Raw genomic sequence first — 24407 nt, 5'->3', positions numbered from 1 at the left:
GACCATGAACTGTTCCTAGAGGATTTAGGCAATGTATTTGGGTGAAAGCTGACTTCTACCACTACCAGGCCCAGAGTGATGTGTTTATAACCAGCATCGGCTCCATCACTCCCCAGTATCAGCAGTCCTTTTCAGCCCAACAGTAGCAGTCTAGCTGGAGGGGTTTCTCACATTCACCCTTCCACTGTCGAGTTGACGAATACTATTCAACTGTGTAGTCCTACTGTAGTTTCTCATTTGTCTGATTGAACATGAATTCCCTCGGTAGAAGTCACCCGGCAGAGAGGGTAGAAGACATAGGTATGCCATTCCCACTGGTTGTCTTATCCCAAAGCAGTGCCTGTGCTCAAAGGTTGAGTAGGGCTTGGGAAAACATCAGTTCAGAACTCCAAGCCCTCAAGATATTCCAGGAAGATTATGGCTTCCCTTCTTCAACATGAAACCACCAATCTGGGACTCAACCAGCCTCCTTCAAGTCATACCCTTCCAGTATGGAGATAGGATGCATCTGTACAAGGAAGTGACCTCCATATGAGTGAAGGTAACCATTGAAAAGCACTGCTGGAGCAGTTGGGGTTTCACTGTCATTTTTCCATGTCCCAAAGGCTTTGGGATAAGAGACTGTTAATAGCTCTCATCCAGCTCTAGAAGTTTGTTTTGACTCCAATTTTGACTCCTGTGCACCTGTCTTTAAGAAAGTTTTTTGCTTCATGTGGTGGGGATGGGGATCTTGGTGCTGGACCATTCATTGTTTTAGCCTTTGCACACCACTTAAGGTTACCATCAGGACTTTGGCATCTGTAGCCTCTTGGAGACATCATTTTGGTTTGTGTTTTCCTTGTTACCATAATGTGGCTAGTTTTGGTATCTTCCAAGAGGAAGTTGGGAAGGCATTTGGACATCCTCCTGGTGTTGTTTGTATTTGCTGCAAGTCCAACTGGAGAGATGACTTGTTGCTTCTTGGAGTTAGTCTTGCCTTTATAAAACAGTTTTTTTTGGTCTCAGATCATCATCCATGACTTACTATGTCATCCATAGCCTGTGGCCAAGTAATAGCAGGTACTGTTTGGTCATTGGTGTCCATGAAGATGTTGGTTTTTACAGTTGCATTGATCCTTTCAGCTTGAGTGATCATATTCTTGGAAGGCAACTACCATGCCTTAGTACAAAATAATTAGTCACAGCACATCCTTCAAAATGTTTTCTTGTGCTAAAATGAATAGAATCTGCTTATGTGGTTAACTTTGGTTGTGGCCCCCAGGTATTTTTGCCAGTCTTGTCAGATCAGTGCATCATTGCCATGCCACTTGACTTGAAAATTAAGGAAGGACTTGGTTAGAATTTCTCGGTCTTCTGATGGTAAAGATCATTGCTCGATTAATGGAGCTTAATGTCATCGTTGTGCCACATTTGTACTGGTAAGTTGTCACTTATTGACTGACGCTCTCAGCTGGAGCTGTCAGATCTATCCCTTAGAGAGGTCTCTCCACTCGGATGTCTGCATGTTGCACCGAACAACGTAGCGTTTTCTGTGCCAGGTCATCAGACCAAACTTTCATAAACCATATACGTAGAACCTGCGGAGCCATCTGACCTGATGTTGAGAATGCCCTAGCTGAATTTGTTTGCCATATCATTGAATGCCAGACTTCCAGTGTTCATTCCTCAGCAATTGGCCTCAGTCCTATAGGCTGAGATTTATCTATTAAGAGAAAGTGGTCATGGTGGTGAGTTTCTGATTCTTAATAGTAGCAGTTATGACTTGGACCTTCGACGGATGGTTTCTTGTTTGTCATTTTTCCGAAGTTTATTTCAGCAGATCTTTCACATTCATAGTTGATCCTTGATCCCTTCTATTTGCTGAGAAGAGCAACCAGATTTGCTGAACAGTAGCACCAGTATGCAGACTTCTTCCTACGTAGAGAAACCTTCTCGAATAGCTGTATTTTCACCATTTTCTCAGTTGCCCAGAATCACTTTATCTTGCATTTGAAGTTTGTCCGTTGTATTCTTCAAGAGCTGCTTTTGGGAGGTTGCAGGAACATGTACTATCACCATCCCTAGCAAATCCTCTACCATGTTTACCAGGGGAAATAGGCAAGACTCAGATCTTGGTGTAACGAGATGGGCACTCTTTCACCCAAAGTCTTTTCCAGATCTAGTGGATATCTGGTATTTTGTATTAAATTCTAAGACACTCTCACACCCTAAGCTATCAAAGACTACAGAGCAGGCCTCTCCAAGGTTGTTGTTCAGCATGGGGTGGATTTTGGCAATGCATAAGTGGGATAGTCTTGACCTGTGTTGTTACTTGCCCAGCCAGTTCTTAGGTCTACAACTAAATCTCAAAGAGTTAGTATGTACTTGGCTATGCTTTTGTGTAGCCTCATTATCAACCTTTGGAGAATATTTCATTTCTTGACTACAGCCACAAGACTGATTTTAGAGCCTCTTGCCCTCTGTGCATGTCGGTGAGCTTCATGCTTTGGTGGGGAAGTCTCATTCTAGCGGTTGGCCTTATGCTGGACTCTTGTCTGCATGAGTTGGCTGAGAGATTTCTTTGCTAATAATGCTTTACATACTTCTGATAACATTATTTTTACCTGGTAAGAGCCATGCTAACCTATATTGGAAATAGGGCTTCTGACTTTTTCCTAATTTGTACACTGATTGCATGAACCTACTAGTCTTGACTACTACTATATATTTCATACTGGCTCGGTTAAGTGACCTCCTGTGCTAACTGCTAAGCTTAGGAAAGACTCAAAAGTACAGTTACCCTCTGGGATGCGTACCACAACCCTCTACAAGTAGCTAGAATCTGCGAATACTTGACAGCCCTCCAAAAACACTTATAGTAACTACCTATTTTGATGGTTCAAGCACCAAAATATCCCTCTTATTACTGAGTATTATAATAGATTTATCACAAAAAATGCATTTAGTCACATAAATGATAACAAAATATAAGTAGTGAGTATTTTTCTGAAAAATTCCGTGAATAGGCAAATTTTCCACGAATAATGTGAAAATACATCCCACAGAAAAATCCGCGAATAGGTGAAGCCACGAATCCAGAACCACAAATAGGCTGTTTATTTCTGCTGAGGTATAAGGTGATCTGTCTAGCTTGTCATTATGAAGATCAGTTTCTGATGACTTCGAAGCATTTTCATCTCCTGTGGTTTCCCGGCTCAAGATTAAGGCTCATGAGTGCATTGTTATAACAACCTTTTGAAGAGTTGTTGAAGTGGGCTCATTGGGACTAGTTGTCACAAAGTAACATTTCATCAGTTGTTAAGGGTGTGGACCATTCAACCTTATCACCCTTATCATTTCCATAATTGCCATTCTTCATGTTGGGTATGTCTTCACTCCTGATGATATTGGTCAGTAAAATGCATTTGGACCAGACAACTTATAGTTTATTACTTTTTGGAAGCTGCCAGTCTGTTGTAGATGATACAGTTTTGGTGCTATGAAGTTTTGGCTCCAGCCAGACCATCTATGGAGGAGGTAGTATACTTTTTTTTTTTTTTTTTTCACACTTCATCCTTCCTCCTAAATGGTGGTAAGTGGGTTCATAATTAGAGAAAGTTTGTCCTGACACTGATACAAAACCACAACCTCATGTGATAGGACTATGTTAAGCGCAGATGGTTATGGTAGACTTGTTTTAAGAGTAGCGCTAGATATGAAAGGTGCCCCTGGGACCAGAGACCCACAATTTTTTTCTTGGCCATCATTGCATTAAGATGTGTTTTGACAAGCTTTTCTTTTTAAGAAAATGTTATAGGATTGCTAGAAGTTCCACCCAAGCATAACAACCACCCTCAGGTATTGAGGTTCTAACTGGATGTGTTTTTGTTTACTTTTCTCTACCTCTTGTTGTGTTCATGGCTTTTTAGGCAGATACCAGCAAGCATTGCTTACTTGAGTGCTGGGGCAGTTGTCAGAAAGGGTCAAGAAGGTATCACTGTGTATTGCCTTGGCCAAGAGGTTGTTGGTACCTTTTGGTCAAAATGTAGTCATTTCTCTACATGATTTCATACGTGGTGGCCAGTAACATACAATAGAGATACGGGTATGGGAGAATTTTCAGGCAGCTGATAGGACCCAAATCTTGGAAACCAGATGTCATTAGAGAGTCAGGATTTGGAGAAGTTTCGTCTGTTGCATCTTCCATACTTGATTAGTAGGACCAAAACACAAACCATAGGTGCCCAGGACCCGCATTCCGTCCCCCTTGCCCTCGCCCCATGCCAGTGATGAAGAGGACCTGCTTTGCTTAGGTAGAGGGTCTCTCTCTCTCTCTCTCTCTCTCTCTCTCTCTCTCTCTCTCTCTCTCTCTCTCTCTCTCTCTCTCTCTCTCTCTCTCTCTAAGGACTAAGAACTGAAGGGTGACTACATCCAGGGCATTTCCCTCTTAAAGATGTTCAAGGAAGCATGATTTCTCACCTGCATGGAGAATGGCATGATTTGCTCAAGAGATTAGAACTTTTGCTACTTGTTTCCTTTAAATCATTGTGAATTTGAGCTCATGGAGATGTCAAGACGAAGGTCATGAGGTTTTTATTCATGAGGTTTCTACCCTAGGGGTCTGTCTCATGTGGTGTAACTATTAGCAGCAGCAGTAGATGTAGTGCCTGCTTCAGTAGAGGTTTTATGCTGGAGACTCATCATGCTCTTCATTGCAGTCCTCCTTCCTTTCACTGTGCATTACCCCATGGAAAGTTTCTTTCCTGTTCAGTCTTTCCAGGTTGATGTCTCTCACAATTGGTTTGTGATGACAGGAATAGGAACCACAACCCCCTGCAAATATAGCTAAAATCCACGAATGCTTGACACCCCTCTAAGAACACTTGTTATAACTGCCTATTTTAATAGTTCAAACCTATTTGAATATATTTATAATGAAGAATGTTTTAGTCACAAGACTCATATGAAAATATAGTAATTATTGTTGGTGACTCCTTCCACTTGTCCTTTTGTCTGCGCTTCGCATTCCTCAGGACAATGTTTTCTTTGCTCTGGGCTTTACTATCTTCAGACAGCATTGCTTCATTTTCATGGATCTGTGTGCTTATTCTTGTCTCTGTTTACATTTACTCCCTCATAGAACAACAGTTTATTCTGCATGAAGTTTTTGCTTCCCTTCTCCCCCTCCCTCCCTTCCTTCCTTTATTTGGTCGTATTACACTTACATTCCTTCTTTTCCTCCATCACCTGACATGAGATCCATCCTCCTGTGTTCTTGAACACAATTTTCCCTCTCTCACTGTTGCATCTCAGATCATTTTGTCTCTTCCTTACCTAAAACTTCTCAGTTTTTATTTTCTCTTTCCCCTCTCCTAAAGCAACTTAGAGGCTTCTATATGCCCCTCACTTTCTTGTCATCATTAATATGGTATGGTAACATTTTCACCCATTACTCTCCAGCTTAAACTTATGTCTAGACTGAACTTTAGTTGTGGCCAAATAGTGATGATTTATTTGTGTATGATTTTTTTTCATAAACTATTTTCAGATACTAGACATCTTTCCAAACATGTTTCCACAAGACTTCTCATTCTCATTTACTCCAGGATCAATATATCTGCCAAAAATGTCATCTATTATTTGCAAATTATGTATGTATTTAAAAATCACCCAGCACTGTCAGTAAAACTGCAAGGCATAAATTCGAATTTTTCAAAAACGCCCATTCTTCTTACTTCCAATACATGCGCATACACACTCACTGTTGCAAGTTTTTCTTTTCCCTGACCAAATCTGACCCAATCTTCAGCCTTAATACTCTTTTTACCTGTTCCTTGAGCCTCTCGCATGCAGCTGGTGGTACCCATTCCCTAAGCACAGTTCATCTACCTCAGAGACAATCACTTTTTGTCCTTTCCACTGCATTTCTGTAGATACTGCTCATTCATTTTTCTCTGATCCAGTGCTAAAACATCCTGTTTCTCTTGTAAGAGATTTAATTGTTAAGCATTTCTTCTCTTCTGTGCTGATATACAGATTCAAAACCATAAGGTGCTCTACTTTACAATTACTTGTTTATTGTGCAGTAAGTAAGTGGGGATATGAATGCCAGTGGCCTTCTGTGAAGAGGATTGTCTGCCATGAAGGTAGCATTTCCTCTAACTCATTGATCCATAATTCTTCTCTTTGCATTCCACTACACTGTGTGGTATTTGATTCAAATAAAAAACATCCTTTCCTCTTCCTGAGACGACAAAAAATCTTTTAGTAAATAGTACTACCCCTGTGGTAGCAATTAATGGACTGACCTAATGTAAGTAGTATATGGTTGCCGTAGCCCTCAAAGTATAGAGACTCCTCTGTCATTTCTGGAAATCCTTTTCCCTCGACGGATGCAAAACCGTAAACTTGGTTTTCTTCATTATTCTAGTATATTGCGTTTGATCCTCAGCAGTGACCAAATGCACACTTTATTACTTCCATCATGGGAATGTAATCTTTTTGCGACTTTGAGGTGCGAGTTTCTGGGGAAAACACCACAACCCAGTCTGAATTGTGGTTAAACTCTAGTGTAGTGGAACATCCACAACATCATCCTTTTGATGCACATCAGCAGCAAATCAAACCCCTAACACACACACTACCCACATTCACCCTGATCTTTCAAGTGTCCTCACGGTAACAGAAATGATCTTGCCCATTTATCACAACATGTGTCTCCATTTCCATCTCTTACCAATTTGTTCTTGTTGTGCTTTTTAGCCATTAAACATCACTTATTGCATGTATATTTTGTAATCCGGAGCATCTCTTGGGACAACATTGTTAACATGTAAGGTGAAGTACTGAGTTCACCTAACCTAAAACTGCCATGGCTGTATTTTTTCTTTCTTTTATCACAAGCTTTTTATGCTTATGATTGTATTTTGATTTCTCTCATCTCCATTCCCCTCTTTCAGCTTTTAAACATTTGTATGACCTCTTCTGATTTTGCTGCTAAAACTGGGTCATCTGCATAGTAGCTCAAGGTTCTCTGTTTGTGTAGTGTACTACATGATAAACAGCAAAGTGATTCTTGAAGTGCATCAGTAGCTCTGGTGGCTAAGTAGTGTAACATCACTGGCTCATGAACCCTGTGAGTTTCCAGCACCTTTTGTCTTAAAGATCCACAGATCATTCCTCTTGCATAGTATAGTTTTTATGGTTGCCTCATCAAAAAGACTTTGTGTTGTTGACCTCTGTTGTGAAGCCACACTGATCGTTAGCCTTTCGATTTGTAACAAATTTTCATAGCCTTCCCTAAAGCATTCAGTTCCAGTGTTTTCTCAGCCAACTGGAGAAGCCTTCTTCCACGTACAGGGTACAGTCCCCGGTTATCGGAGGACTCGGATAATGGCGGTCCAGTTTTATGGCACCTGCCCAGCACCATAATGTGCCAAGTTTCGGTTATCAGCACCATAAAGTGCCAATAGTAGAGTTATGGCGCCATAACATACCTACAGAGGTGCCATTAACCGAAACTGAGGGCCATAAATTGCAGAGTTTTGATTCATGGCGGATTTCGCTTGTCAGTTCCCACCCACACTACACTACAGTGCACTATCTTCTTTTCCTGTGTAGCTTTGTTTGCTCACTCTCGACTCAACCTCTTCTTTGTCAAGTTTCTCATGATGGTGACTGGCTTTCCATTTGCTTTTATGAGAGCATTAGTTGGCGTGGCTTTTTCAGAATGTATATTCCTAAAGCCCATTTTAAACCTCTTCAGTTGTTTATTTCCTTCACTCATTCAAGTGATTCCTTCAAAATACTTAATGAATCGTCCCAGTGTTTCTGTACCACAATAAAGATATGTGGCTTATATACTAAAAGAATTAGATATAGCTTCCGTAGGGACTCTGTGAATCAGTTTTTTTAAAATTCATGATTGAAATGGAAAGAACGGTTGCTTAACCATATTAGACAGTGATTATTCATTAGACCAACTCTTTGGATGGATGTAGAAATCTGTTTTTTTCTCTGCACTTTCTTGCACTAGTATTTGTTCATGTCATGAATTCTTGGATAGCAGTATGAAAATATGTAGGGAATTGGTCAGTCTAGCTCTTAGGTTAGATATCAGTCACAGTAAAGCAGTGCAGACAGCTTACAGGTGATAGGAAGAGAGAAATACTTAAGACCATTGTGTTTCATTCCGAGGACAAGGGAATTGAATGTCAGGGTAAAACAACATTAGAGGTGATGATATTTTCTCTGGAGATGCAGAATTTGCATGAATACAACTAGCAAATGAAAATGTCTGTCTAACTTTCTATTCTGCACGAGAAACTCGTAGATTTCACAAATTCTTTTCCATATCTTGTGCTTCTTCTAGGATAATGTAGGACATGTCTTCGTCTTAAAACTCAACTTTAAGCTCGCAGAGCATTATGTACATAGAAAAAGTTATCCTCCTTTATTTTTCCATTTTTATTTTCTTTTTTTCTTATTAGATTGTGTCGTCTTTGTCATTTTCCATTTGTGTTGTTTGTAGTTTTCCACAAAGGGCCGTAATGGAGAGATGGAAGAGCTTTTGCACAGATTATACGTACTACTCCTATGTAAGGATGAGTCCACCCCAGTTGTTGTGGTTTTTGGTTCAGTTTTGGGATTTCTCCAGGTCCAGTGTCCATTCACCGGTCCACCTCCAGCTGTAAATGAGCACCAACATATGCTATGGTCAAGAAAATGGGTAGGGGGCTGGCAAATAAGTGATATCTGTCATATATGATTATTATTATTATTATTATTATTATTATTATTATTATTATTATTATTATTATATTTAGAAGATGATCCCACATGTGCAACAAGCCCACCAAGGGGACCAGTGCCTTGAAATCCAATCTTCCAAAGAATATGAAGGTGTTCATTAGGAAATGAAGGGAAATACAAAAGGAAGAGATCCCACTTATTTAGAAAAAACTAATAAATTGATAAAATGGAAAGAGATAGTATTAGGGTAGTAATGCATCGCATCTTCGCTTGAACTCCTGAAGAAGAAGTTCCAATCACACAACATCCTCTGAAGGGAGGCTGTTTCACAGTCCAACAGTGTGAGGAATACATACAACCAGGTGTTGGAGACACAGCTCTGAGATCTCATGGTCGACACAGGTTGATTACGGAACCTGAATTTGACAGGGATGTATACGAGAGAGTGGACATCAATTTGTCTCTCTTGACGGCTGAGTGGACGAAGTTAATCGTCACCCTTTACCCCTAAAAGGCTTAGATTTGAATCCCTGTTAGTTTACGTACCTTTATCTTGTATGATTCCATTTGGGCGTAAGTTATTCCCAACGTTTAGTGAATTTCATATTAATCGGTATTTGTGGCTTTTTTATCTTCACTATATTTGCTGGGAGTAAATAACATGGTTTCCCAATGTGTTATTTCCAAAGGAGTGGGTGAGGGAGAAAGTTCTTCCCTTGCCTGTGGCCTAGTGCTACTACATCCATAGAGGAGATTGCCATGATTAGACCAGGTACACAATGTGACTGGATCAAGGAAAGCAGGACTTGTAAAGGAAACCAGATTAGGATTTTAGAATGAACAGCGTGTTCTATTGTGTGCTTTCTATGAAACAGTGTGAGGCGTATTATGTGGGCCTAGTGAAGCTTTTGATGAAGTTTTTATTCAGATAGTGTGGAAGATTGAGGATGTGCGATGTAAGTGATGAGTTTGATTTGTTGTTGAAAAGGATGCAGAGGTTGTGTATGGGGAATATACAGGCATAAGTAGGATTGGTTTGGTGGAAGAAGAGGTCTGAAGCAAAGGGGTTAGATGTGTCTGTGGCTGTTGGCATCATGGGCTCCTTGAGAGCAAGATGCCAGCTTAAATCAAACTAAAATAATAATTCAAGTTAATATCTGTATGAATGGAGTGATGCAAAATGTGAGAGAGAATCTTGTGAAAGCAGGTGAAGAGTTGTGGGAGAGGAAAACTGGTCGTGAATGGAGTGTGGAATGGATGCTGTGGGCAGACCTTACAGGTGAAGAGAAGTGACCCAAACAGGTAGAGTAGATTCACATCAACTGTAGTACATCTGACGTCTAGGCCAGTCCCTTACGACGCTCCCGATTGGGTGTTGATAAGCCAATCACAGGGCTGGAAACTCTCAGTCTCGAGAGAGAGTTCACATTGGCAGGATGTATGTTCCACCTCTCCTGAGGGATACATTTTTCAAAAGTATCCCTCATGAGAGGTGGAAGATGCATCCTGCCTATATGAACTCTCGAGAGTCAGAGAGTGTCCAGCCCTATGATTGGCTTATCAACAGCCAATCAGGAGCGTCATCAGGGAACTGGCCTAGACATCAGATGCACGGTTGATGTGAATCTACTTATTTTTTATAGGTACTACATAAGAAAAAGCCTCAGAATGTGTCAGACCTGGAAGGTGGCCACGAGGATGTTCGGGGAAGATAAGGGAAAAGATTGAGTGTCGGTGGAGGTCGGGGGGGGGGGGGGGACGTCTGAAGGGATTGTTGAGTCCTCTCTCTCCTTTATGGATGGGTTAGTCATGTGTTGTGTATAAGTAAAGAAAAAAGTTGGAAGCTTTGAGATAAACTGTTTTCCAAGTACGGTGGGTTGGTGGGAAGTAGTATGTAGGTACTACATACTGAGTTTGAGACAAAATCCGAAGCGAAAAAATAATCGAGAAGAAATCTTAAGAGGATGGAGAGAGTGTGCAAGAGAAGGTGAATGCTGCTGATGAGTCTTCTGTGGTAGGTTGAAGTTCATGCCTGATGTGGCCATAGTCGTAGGTTCTCTCTCTCTCTCTCTCTCTCTCTCTCTCTCTCTCTCTCTCTCTCTCTCTCTCACACACACACACACACGCATATATATATATATATATATATATATATATATATATATATATATATATATATATATATATGTATATATATATTAAAAATCGCAGTAGATGCACGTGACTTCATTCAATAAGCGAATACCGCAGGAAAAATGATAGTCACTATAAAGACATCGTCAAGGGACGCATGAAGTACAGTTGGAAAGAAACCTTATATATATTATATATATATATATATATATATATATATAATATATATATATATATATATATATATATATATATATATATATATATATATATATATATATATATATATATATATATATATATATATTATATTTATTCAGTACCCAAGTCCTTTGGGGGGGGGGGGGGCACTTTCGGCCATTCAGCTCTTGAAGTGGAAATACAAATTCAGTTATGTATTGCAGTATATATCTGGCTATAATAGAAATGCGCCCATACGTAACTGTGGAAATGTTTCTCCATTAATGTAATTGCCATTATTATTGAGAATTGTACTCGGGTGGTAATGTGATGCTACTTTTCGCCTTCGCTGGAACTTCTGAAGGAAGGAAGTTCCAGTTCCTGTTTCTTCGGCGCAATCGAGTTTTCTGTCTGCAGCTTACCAGGGCCACCGAAAATTGATCTATCTTTCGTCGGTATTGGTATAATGCTGTATGAGCCATGGCCCATGGAACTTGAACCGCGACCTAGTGGTGGCTTGTCCTATGTCGTTGCAAGGAGCACGATGTTTGGCTAACTTTAACCCGAAATAAACTAATCAGTTCGCAGACCTCATTACCTTCATTGGTTGTGAAAGATATGAATGAGGGCGGACTGGCAGACGGAATAGCCATCTCAATAGGAGTCATCTTTGACAGAAATCTAAAAAAAATGACAACTTGCAGGAAAGTACAACAGAACAAAAGCGTTTAAAACAATTGAGATATGTAAGCGAGCATCTAGAAAATAGGAAAACGAAAATGAAAGCTAATTATCAAAAGAAAGAGTTTAATGTGTGCATTCTTCAGGGGCCGTGAATCCACTGAAGGGAGAATATCGATTCTTTGGTAGTATGACCTGTCAAGAGTTCCATGATAACCCAAGTCATTTGCGTCTTGTTTCTTTTATAATCATTTTGACCAGCTTTGACACCGCTGTTGGATACAGAAATCATTTGGATACCAAAACCTTCCTTGTTCGATGTGTTAAGATTATTGACGGTTCCCTCCCTCCCTCCCCCGGTCGGTCTGCGTGAAGTCGGTGCCCCCGTGGTAGGTTGGTTCAAGATGATGCAACGTCCCCGTCAATTAAATGCGCCATCTTGTCGATGGATGACGTTTTTTCGAAGTCACCTGCAGCATAATAATATTCTTCATACCTAAAAAGGGGACTTAGATGGCAGGCAGCAGCACATTGCTTTTTGAGGTATGGTAGTACTACGTCCTTTCGGTGCAACGTTGACTCCTTCTGACTCGATTATTGTTTATTTGCGACAGAGATTAAATTGAACGAGAAGTTGGCTGCCAAATTGGCGAGTTGTACCTACTCAATAACAATAGAGGAACGTCCAAAGAAAACGATCCGTTCTGTAAATATTGATAATTTTCGTTGTTGACCTGGTATGGAAACTTGGTGGGACTAAAGGTGGGCACCAGATCAGTTTGGAATAACGCTTCGAGTCTGAGAAGGGGAGAGGAGGGAAGGGGGTGAAGGGTAGGAAGGACTCCGAGTCTGAGGGGTTGATTGAGAGAGTAAGGGAAGAGAAGTGCCGGTCGGTCGAGTCTCGCCCAGAGAGAGAGAGAGAGAGAGAGAGAGAGAGAGAGAGAGAGGAGAGAGAGAGCTTCGCCGGGTGTTGTTCGTTCAGGCGCTTTCATGCACAGGGGATGTGGAAGAGTTTGCGTCCGATGTCCCTGGCGAACGGTTGGCATTTCCTAATGATGGCGGCGGAGGTTCAGCGCCGAAATGGCTGCTCTAGAAACTCTCTGTCGAGTCGTAACTGTAGCCGTAGTAGTACTACCATCCAGCCGGAGTGATTTGTAGTAGGTGTGGGAGTGAGTGAGGGAAGAGACTGAGCAGCGAGGTGGAACGCGGTCAGTAACGGTAACCCTTACTGCCACCACCGTCGCCCCCCCCTCCCCCTACCCCCATTACAGTGCAAGACACATCCCCTCCTCCCCATCCCATTTCCTTGTGTCTCTCTCGGCTACTCTAGCACCGCCACCACCAGGGCCTTTCACCGTCTCTCTCTGCCTTTTCCTCTCCTCCTGATAACTGAACTCCCTCCCCCCTCCCCTTCACTCAGGAGTATTTGGCTGACTCGTGAACCTCCTTCCCCGCCATGACTAACAGTATATCCATGGCTAGTAGGGTTTTACCTGTAGACAGAACCTGCTCCTCTGCTAAATCCATACATAGCTACCTAGTCGAAGCAGATCTTATATTATATATATGCAGAATACCCCTTTTCTACTCGGTCATCTGAATAGGTTGCCCAATGCACTAAGAGATTGTGTGATGTAGGCGTGGATAATAAGGTCAAGAGGTAATTCGGACAGGTGGGGGAGGGGGGGGGGGCGCGCGTCGAGGTTAATGCCAAGTTTGCGGAAGTATGGTAGCAGTTATGGCTCTATGATCAAGAGCCCGTGCTGGCATAAGGTCAGTTAAATCTAAAACAACAACAATATACTCGGTAGATGAGAAAAAGAAATACTACGAAGACTTAGGGAAATAGGAAAGAAACTATTAATGTGTGATGAAGGAGGTTGGTTGTCTCATTCGAAATAGTGTACAGGCCTAGTTGTGATCATTATTGTTATATATATATTTTTTTATAACACGCTTTAGATTAAAGCAATAATGGCACGCAGCTGCTTGCTACTCTCTATCTGATGATTCTGCAAAAACTGCGACAAACCCTTCTGTTGTAAAATCCTGCAGTCGCCATGTTCCTTTTCGCCCTCAAGGATTCACACTTTTTTTTCTTACTTTTTTTTTCTTTTCGAGTAAAGCATGAATTCGCATTATTTTGTCCCTGGTATGTAGAGTGCAATGGCTCTGTATAAACTCTGCATGCATACATTTGAATAGTGATGTCGCGGATAGGTTTATCGTGCTGACCCACAGGAAAGAAAAACTATTTCACGTATACGATCGCGCTTTACCGGTAGGTGCTCTTGAAATGCTTTTATTATTAGTCTGGTTGCTTGCACCCTCCCCCCCCCCCATCCCTCTTCTGTCGCTTATTCGCTTGCTGCAAGTGAATGCCCTTACGTAAACAAATGGGTAGGAGGATTTGCAGTCGTGGAGGCTCTGAGAAGCAACATGCAGATGACCGTGGCAGAGGCGTCCAGAGCCATCGTAGAAATAGACAAACGGACGGTGGTTGCTGCTGACCTCATCCTGAAAGCAGAAGACAGAAGAACTTGGATTATGGGAGTGTAATGGCTGCTGCTGCTGCTGCTGCTGACACACCGAGGCGTCACAAATACGCTGTGTGGCAACTTTCGGTTTATTCAACCTTTTCATGTGTGTTCCACGGCACAACACCGCCCGCCACCCAGGTCCCTCTCTTTACTCGAATGTTCTGTGGTTGTTGATGATGTCGTTCAACGTTGCGTGGAACATTCTCAAAAGACGGCTCTGCTTTGAAAAGGATTTCAGTTGGTCAACTCATCGAATGTTTGACATCGGGGAGATTGGACGTGGATGGGAGGGAGGACCTGCCCATCATGATAGCTTTATCCACCGAACTTTTTCTCCTTTTCTCGTGGTGACGAAAGCCATTGCTGTTGTTGCATTTGTTTGTTTGTCTCTTATTTTAAAGTTTTTTCTTCTCTTCTTATTCATTTATTCTTAGATGAAGTCATTTGATGTCTTTCCCGTTGACTGTCTGGAATGCTAGGCTGTTTTGGCGCCATTCATTCGAGTATTGATGGCAGCTGGGTCAGTCAGCGTGAGCTGCGTATTGTCAAGGTGCATTTTCATTGACTGGTTTTCTGTTCCCTGTTATCTCGGCCAGACAAGTTCGGGCGATTTTGCGAGCGCGCATGAATGTAATATTCAAGTATTGCTATCATTTCAAGGTTATTATTATTATTGTTATTATTATTATTATTATTATTATTATTATTATCATCAAATGATGAAACTTATTCACATGGAACAAGCCCACCGAAGGGCCACTGACTTGGAATTCCTGCTTAGGAAGGAGAAAGAGGAAGCAAAGGGAAATATATGTAAAGATATCCCACTGATTAAAACTGAAAATGGAAATGAATAAATTGATAAAATAGAAAAATTGTATTAAAATGCAAGGAGAATAGTACTAGGGTAGTGATGCATTGCATCTGCATCTTCGCTTAACTCCTGAAGGGGTTGTCAAAAGTAGCTACTCTTTTGATTACGATATTAATTTTGAATGATGTTATGGTCAATAGTTAGTAAGGTATTTATTGTTGGTCACGTAATTCACCCGTCTAACTTTTTTTGTTTTTTGTTTTTCAAGAAATACCGTAACTTGCTTAGTCGAATTGAACAACGCAAGCGTTTTCACTTTCATCTACACCATTCGTTGCCAGTTAGGTCTACAACTGCCGGTGTTATGTCGCATTACAATAACAGCCATACAAAAACTGTCAAAGGCATTTTGACACACACACATACATATATATATATATACACACACATATATAATGTATATGTATATGCAATTGTAATAGCCACAATGCCCTCTTAACGTTTTGAATTCTTTGCTCATTGGATACGCTTGTCACTACAAAGCCTGAAGATCCAAGTTCAAAGAAGTTTGGACGTGGGTTCGTTTCCCAGGACCGGCCATCACAATTTCTTCATAAAATTTCTTTAAACTTTGATCTTCAGGCTTTGTAGTTACAAGCTATGTCCAAAAATAGAGCAAAGAATTCAAGAAGTTAAGAAGGCATTGTGGCTATTACAATTGCATTTGTATCTGACAAAAAAGTGACCAGTAGATTCTACACACACCACACACACACACACATATATATATATATATATATATATATATAATATATATATATATATATATATTTATATATATATTATATATATTTCTATTATATATTAATATATTATATATATATATATCTATTATATTATATATATATATATATATAATATATATATATATATATATATATTACACACACACACACACACACACACACACACACACACACACCATATAGATAGATAGATAAGTAAACAAGACATGCTGGCTTCAGTTTAATCTAAACAGTTCTTGGGGAGTTTTATCTTGGGCTATAACTAAAATGTGGAGTAGTAGTTTGTGTAGCGTAGTCGTGGAATCTTGTGATAGGTAGTTGTTAGGCGATGAATAAATACTTTCCAGCTCGCTGCTGACGTCTCCTGAATTCAGGTGAATCGGTTTGACCGACTGCTTCTGCATATTGACTTGTTGATTACCATTTCCTCCAAGTTGCTTTACTTTGCGTGCTGATCTCCCTTTGCAGCCTCTTTGTTTTATAGTTTGTTTATTATATCCTTTATAAGGGTTTTCACTTGAAGATTTGAGAAAAAAGAATGGACGAAAATTGATATATTTTCAACACCATTTGTCACTCCAATCTCTAGCTCTCTCTTTTTTGTCTGAAAATGGGTCTCTAGGCTTACTTTGGAGTTATGAAAACCGGGCGGGACTAACGGCCATCCGAAATATGTGGTGGAGAACAACACTCATTAAGTGAGAGCCACGTATATATACATTGTGTGCTCTCATTCATGAGTTTATAGCCATTGAACCTCGGAAAAGTTGTGCTATACTCGGCTCATATTGTGAAATCTGTACAGAAAAGCTACGACACCCTTATTTCATTGGTTTTGTGTCCATATATGTATGTGTATATATATACATATATACATGTACACACATTATATATATACATACATACATATATACGTATACACTAAGTTCAATGACTGGATTTAACTGAGCATGAAACAAAAGAGTCAGCAGCCCTGGTAAAAGTGAAACAAACGCCAAAGGGTCTTTTGCTTTTGATGTAAGGCATTCTTAAGCAAACTGCTACAGCAAGAAGGAATAAATATCACAAAGAAAAACTCGGCTGAAGAAAATTTATATAATGATAACGAAGACGTCAGGGATACAAACAAGCATTTACTGGTTCAACTTTAGGCTAAGGACAGGAACCAGAATGACCAATTATTATCTTTCTCCTCTCTTTTAAATCTTATTTGAAGATCTGTAGCTTGACATTTTGTACAAATCCTGTTTTTTTTTTTTTTTCATGAAAAATCCTCTGCTTCAATTTGTACAAGTGTTATGAGATTTTCATTAAAATACACTTTTTCTCTTTGCGGACTTACTCCAGGTGTTGACCTTTCATTCTCTAAGTGTTCTGGAATGAGGTTGCTAGCCATATGCCTTTCTCCACTGTGGTTGCTACCCACAGCAGCCAGTCAAGTACCAGTTGCATTATGGAGAGGCTGTAGCAATATACCAAGAAATGTGCCTGAACTGTCAAGTGACATTATATTTGTATATCTTAATACTGGCAACAGGTTCATTTGTGTGCCATACCCACCCCACCCCACCCCCCTGCAAATAGCTAGAATCTGTGAATACTTTGAAATACTATATAAGAATTCTTAGAACTGCCTATTTTGATAGTTCAAACAAAAAACCGCTCTAAAATGCTTATATCCTAGTATTTTAATCGTTTTATAACAAAAAGTGCAGCTAGTCATGAAAATGATATGAAAATATAGTAATTAATGAATATTTCTGTGAAAAATCTCGCGGACAGGCGTATTTTCTGTGAATAATGTGTATATGTGTTCCATAAAGAAATCTGGGAATAGGCAAGTCCGAGAATTGCGAGACCGTGAAGGGGGGAGTTGACTGTACAATGATGTCATGGATCGTTGGGAAAAATGAATGAGTGGTGTGAGATGACATACTGTTATGCCCTGGCAGCTCAGAAGTTGGGCACTATTATTATCTGTGTGTGTAGAAAATTTCTATTGTACCTGGGTTTTGAAGCAATGGTATGACAGGGGTTAAAGCTATCCTGCTCCATGAAGCCACCTGTTTTTGAATTGGAGTTACCATCTTTGAAATGCTACCTCTTGAATGTGGCTATGTATTGGCAAATATGGCAACAAAAGAGCTACTGCATAGTTTTGTTTATACATACTGTATCTTTGGACCTACACATATATAATATATATATATATATAATATAATATATATATATAAACATATATATACTATATAACATACATACATACATACATACATACATACATACATACATATATACACACACACACAAATAGGTAGTAGATAGTGTATGCATTTCTTTATAAATTGGTCTTTGAGACAAGGAGTAATAGAGTTAACATAAATAGTGGATAAGGGAAGAGCTTCCATGATTAATGTTTGAAAGTTACTTATAATTTATTTTGGATAAATAGTATGTGGAAAACTAAAGACATTTCTGATCTGGGGTGTTGCATGTCTCTGAAGAATATTCCCAGTTTTGTGGCAGTTTGTGTTGCACAGTACTGTGGAGGTGGAGGCTGACCCAAAGTGAATGCCAATTCTAAAGGCTCATCCCTTCCGCAGGAGAGTCGTGCAGGCGAGAGTGAAGGCGAGGCTGAAGGAGACCTGGAAGATGGTGTCTCTCCTCCTCTGGACGAAGCCCCTCCACAGCAGGAGGATGCTGCCCCGCACCCTGCTCGTCGTCCTATGAATGCCTTTCTCATTTTCTGCAAACGACACAGAGCCCAGGTAGGTAGGCTGTGGACGGCCTCTTTGTTGTGTTCTGGCCTCTTTCAGTGTGAGTGATTCGTGTAAGCAGACCATTATTGCCTCTAATCCCAGCCTGTGGTAGAGTGAAAATTTGTACTGTATAGAACCTGTGTGGATGAATATCACAAGATCCACGTAAGAAGGTGAGTGAAAGCTGGGACTTTGAACAAGTACTTTCGTAGTCGATTTTATACGTATCTATACATATATTAGAGATGTGGAGAATGTCCGCATCCGCAGATTATCCATATTTTTATAAATCCACATCTGCATTGACAATTTATTAACATCTGCATCCACATTAGCAATGCAAGCAACATCTGCATCCACGTCTGTAGTTTGAAAATGCAGATATGTAGATATGACCCCCCGCTCAGTGTTCAATACTTCGTACTCACACGTAGCTAAAAGTAAATATTACGTATATTTGTTTTTTGCTAAATTTGGCTTTTCTGTTTTATTATACAGAATACATGATACAACACAATTACACATTTCATACAATATATATTTGTAAGTAGCTCTGTTATAGCAGATATGTTTTAAAGCATAGTTGTTTTAGTAATTTCATGTCATTGACAGCAGTTGTAATCATAAAGGCAGGCTATTGCATTTTTTAGGAAACACACACTCTCTCTCTCTCATTCTAATGCAAAGAATGGCTTTGAGTTTTGTTACCCTTAGCATGCATAGAGCATGAAGTAACCTGTGCCAAGACAACTTAAACGTTTGTGTATCACTGTTTCTGTACACAGAGAATATTGTTTAGTTTAAAAATTGTTACCCTCCATATTTTTTGGAATTTTGAAAAAATAAAACAAAAAAGACATACTACAATCCAACCAGTGTTTAACAAAGAACCTTATTATATTTTCTGTATCCATCTTAAAAACTATTAGTATTAACTTATCATTTAGATATATAATATTTTCTGTATCCATTTTAAAAACTATTGATATTAACTTATTTAGATGTAATAAAATTTTTGAGAAATAAACTAATTAAGAATAGCCTGTCAACTTCAAACAATATTGTATACAGTATTCCTTGTAAAGAATGTAATAAAATTTATATAGGGCAAAGAGGCAAAGGGAGAGGCTCTCATCACAAACATGCCATATCGAGGGGCATAACAAATAATGGCATTGTGGATCATTGGCTTAAGACAGGCCATGCTATTAACTGGGAGAATTCCTCAATAATCTGCTGAAGGGTCAAAGTTCACTGCAAAAGGAATCTGTTGGAATCCATTTTTATAGAAGCCACATCAACAAGGAACTTAAATCTCCATCCTGGATTGTCCCTTGATCCTCTCTCTGTATCGCTTTTGCTTAAAGAACATGCCGCCCAGATTAACAAACTATAACCCCACCCCCCCCTTTCTGATTTTGTATATAAAGGTCTGTCAACTCATAGTATATTCAGTGTGAACTTGAAAATGTAGAATATATTACGAAAGCACTTGTTCCCGGTCCCCAGTTTTTCACTTGCCTTTCTACTGTGGATTTAAGGATATATATATATATATCCATTGTTTCATATTGCTTTGGTGGATTAGTGCTCTTTTACACTATGAATCTTTATGTATCTGATGTTGAGGCTGAATGAATTAAGATGGAAATTTCATGTCGTACTCACTGAGGATTAGCAAACATCACACAGCCAGCATATTAATGTATCTTAATTCATTCACCCTCAACATCAGATACTACACCAAGATTACTAGTATAAAAGATCACTAATCCACCAAAGCAATATGAAACAATGCTACAACTGTGGATGAAGCCTGCTATGGCACAGAATACATGAGTGAGATTACAACTTCAGATTAAACAATCACTTCAGTAAATGTCGCTTAACGTGCGACATCAAATGGCTTAACCAGTCTGTGCAGTTAAATGGAAAACTAATGAGTAGCTTTAGGCATTCCCTGTTTTACAATGGAGATCCATTCCTAAGGCAGTGACTTAAGTTGGATATTAATAATAATAATGATAGTACGGTACGTCCACGACTTACAGCGTAGGATCCGTCCAGCACTATGTTTTAAGTTATTTCCGTCGTAAGTCAGTTTTTAACTGTTAACGACACTTTAACAGTGCTCACAGCACCGTAATTCGAGTTATGGTGCTGTAACTTGGTGTTATATCAAGTTTCAGCGTTGTAAGTGTTATTGACTTGATGACTATTCTTGCTGCTAGCACCGTCAAGGCACACTTACAGTGCCAGTGCCATAACTTGATGCAACATCATGTTACAGGTTTGAAAAAGTGCTGTAAGTAGGTAACGCCATAAGTCGAAGACACACTGTAATGATAATACATACTGTTTTCTTTGTTTCAACCCACACAATCTAGATACATGAATTAAAATGATAAAAATGACATTACACATAATCTAGATACAAAACATAAAATGATAAAAATGGTAATTGGCAATAAATACAGTACTTAACTTTAGAAAAATTATAAAAATGAAAAGACAAGTGAGGAATTTTTAGCGTCGTAAGATCGGATCGACGTATGTCGAGATCATCTCAACACAGGGACTCCCTGTACAAAGTTTATGTAGCTAAGTCTCGAATAAATAAATGTAAAACCCTGACTTAGATTAAATGTTACATAGATTATTTATCTTTGACCGTAACTCCCAATAATACAGAAGGAAGAATTTTTCATGTTTCATGTCCTACTGAACATCTTGTAGCAAATAAGGCATTCATATTTTTCATCTGTTTGAAAGTATTATTGGGAATGATTTTCTTTTAGAACAACATTCAGTTTTCTCATTTTTCAGGTGCTGATTTTCTGGTTTGTGTTATTATTATATTTCAGTGTCAAATTTTGTGTATACATTAATTGCAGTTTTATGAAAATATGTCCCTGAAAAGATTTTTTAATGAAAAAATAAAGTCCGCAGTAGTATGACAGTGGACCCCTAATAGTTTTATGTATCACAAAAAGTGCATTTAGTCATGAAAATGTTATGAAAATATGTACAGTACTTTGTGAATATTTCTCAGTGAAAAATACTGTGAATAGACGAATTTTCCACAATTAATGGGTATACGTACATGGTCCATAGAAAAATCTGCAAATAGGCGAGTCCGTGAATAGGGGCGGTCGACTGTATTGCGGACATTATTTTTCCATTTAAGATCACGAGAAAGTGATGATATCAAATAAGATTTTCTAATGTAATGCTTTGTTTGCAATGGGATATGGGACGTTTTACAATACTCCAATCTTTCAGGTACGTGAAAAGTATCCTCATTTGGAGAATCGACAAGTTACTAAGATCCTAGGTGAATGGTGGGCTGATCTTCCCGCACACCAGAAAACGAGTTATACTGACTTAGCTCGTCAATACAAGGAGGCTTTTCTTCGCGCTAATCCAGATTTCAAATGGTATAAGATACCAGCACAACCTCCAAGGCCGCCTCCAGCTCGTCCCTCTAACCAGAAGGTGCCCAGGTGCGACCCTTTGCCCACTGATGGTGCCATCACTTTTGGAAAATTGGCCGGTATGTATTTTTCTGAATCCAGTGTACTAGAGGAACTAGAATGCAGAAGAGCAGCGAAACAGTGAGGGAGGGGGTTCATGAAGTTTTACTGTTACAGTCGTGGGATAAGTCTTAAAGCGAGAGCACAAGGCGAAATTTGTACTTTCCATGGTAAATATGTGAGACTTTCCAGGGCCTTTGGAATATATGAAGGAATTTATAGCAGTGGTCTTGCGACCAGATGTTAATTCAATATTTGGGATGGTGTAGTGCATTAAGTTTTAATTGCCATACTTGAATGAAATCATCTGAAGCATAAAAAAGTAGGTCACTTCACTTTTGAGCAGACTGTATTTCCAAGTAGACACCAGAAAAAAAGTAAGTTTATTTTTCAAGTAAACAATAAAATGTAAAGGACTGCATTTCTGTCTATAGTCAAAACTCAGCCTTTTTGGCCACTTCAGCATTAGCCACACAGTTGCCAGAGTTCTCTAAATATGCCACGGCAGTGATGAAGAAATGTCTCTGATATTTTCTATACTAACTAAATATATGGTTTCATAATAAAACTTCAAATGTTTAAGAATGACTTAAGAAGTTTTTGATAGGAAAATGAATGTTACTAAAAAAGTTTTCCTGAGATTTGACACCACCTCTGTGCTGGGTTAGTGCTCTGTTGCTACCTCAGCCCGACAAGTTCATTCCGTGTCTTGGACCCACCATGTAAACATCTCCCGCTTCCTGCTGCCCCCACCTGCACAGTCAGACTAAGGAAATAATTTATAAAGTTAATTGGTACTTTTTAGATGAAAAGGCCAACGGCGAACACAGCCAAAGCTGCCAAAGTAAGCAAAAGAACAGTTAGAAGGATTTGCTCCAAAGCAAATCAAGAATGGTGGTCAGAGGCTGAACATGAGAGAGAGGTGGCAACGGTGTGGAAAATCCAGGGTAAACAAGGCCAATGCCTTAGTGACCAAAAAGGCTTAGTTTGACTATAACTGGAAGTAGGTTTAGAATGCTATTTTGCTTTATTTCATTAAAGGAATTTTCCTTTCACAAAATTGAATGTAAAATAGTCCTTAGAGGTATGAATTCATCATTAATATCGTGATTTATACGAGATGCTTAGTTTTTTCAGTATCCATATTCTCTAACTGTTTGGAGTACTGTGTCACAGAAAGGTAACAACTCACCCATCCTCAAACATTAAAACTCGGAATCAGAGGATACGCCAGCTTAGAGGAACAAGCTTTGAAGCAGTAGTCTGCTCTGGCAATGTGAGGAGTCTCACTTTAACGTACTAGTATACAGAATTGTGCTGTAGGAAACTACATTCATATTCAGTTTAAACCAGTTGTATTGAGCTCTAAATACTGAGATGTGCTCATCTTTTCCATATGTTGTCCATGAATATGAATGTGATTCCTTATTCCTTTGCACACAATAGAAGTTTTTGCACTCAATATATTTTTAAGGTAATTGTGGAATGATTCAGTGACCAGATATTCTTTTTATTTTTCAGATGAGGCCCAGATGGGGGGGTTGAGTACTCTCTTATCCACAGCCTCCACCAGTAACAACAGCAGCAGCAGCAATAGCAGTGGAAACGTGAATTTGGGATCATTCAGTCCAGTGTACATTTCTACTACTACCAGCGCATACAGGATTGCATTTCTCCTTCTGTTAGTTTCTTCGACTGATATGACCACCTTAGCGACTGTTTCTGGCGTTAATTCTGTAACTCTGTCATCGATGAGTACAAATACAAATATCTCCGGGAATAATTTGTTATCGTGGAGTGAATCCTTGAAGCGGCCGGGGACTGTCCCAGCTCCCAGCAGCACCTGTAGCTCTTCAAGGGCATCATCCCACACATCTGAGGATCATTCAGGGAGTGCCACAGCCATCCCTGTCACCACAGTCACTCCACCTCTTGTAGAGAGTGGCAGCACCACCATGACGCCCCCAAAACCACCCAAGAAGAGGTATCTGCATGAGAACTCCCTGATAGCACAAACCCCCACAGTATCCACGCCAACTCACGTTCCACCTGAAGCAGAGAAAAAGAAGGCATGTTCAGCATTGCTAGAACTATCACAGGTAGTGCCTCTTGTGCAAGTGTGTTTGAATTGTATTATATTTAAGTTATTGCAAATCAGAGTCTACGTATGTATGTATGTATGGTGTACAGTATGAAAGTCGTTTTGGAAATCTGTTTGTATAATATGTTGA

The 24407-nt window shown here is 39.6% G+C and overlaps 1 protein-coding gene across 1 annotated transcript in view; it reads left to right on the top strand.

Annotated features, from left to right (window-relative positions):
* Nucleotides 1-24407, top strand: part of LOC135213200 (uncharacterized protein DDB_G0288805-like) — a 110490-nt gene that overhangs the window by 48212 nt on the left and 37871 nt on the right. Inside the window, exons 2-3 of the mRNA XM_064247173.1 lie at nucleotides 18488-18652; nucleotides 21926-22196. Of these exons, the coding sequence (XP_064103243.1) occupies nucleotides 18488-18652; nucleotides 21926-22196 (436 nt within the window). The remainder of the gene's footprint in view (nucleotides 1-18487; nucleotides 18653-21925; nucleotides 22197-24407) is intronic.

The sequence above is a fragment of the Macrobrachium nipponense genome, chromosome 42 (genome assembly GCF_015104395.2).
Source record: "Macrobrachium nipponense isolate FS-2020 chromosome 42, ASM1510439v2, whole genome shotgun sequence".
In the NCBI taxonomy this organism is placed as follows: Eukaryota; Metazoa; Arthropoda; class Malacostraca; order Decapoda; family Palaemonidae; genus Macrobrachium; species Macrobrachium nipponense.
This window is presented reverse-complemented; position numbering and strand designations above follow the sequence as displayed.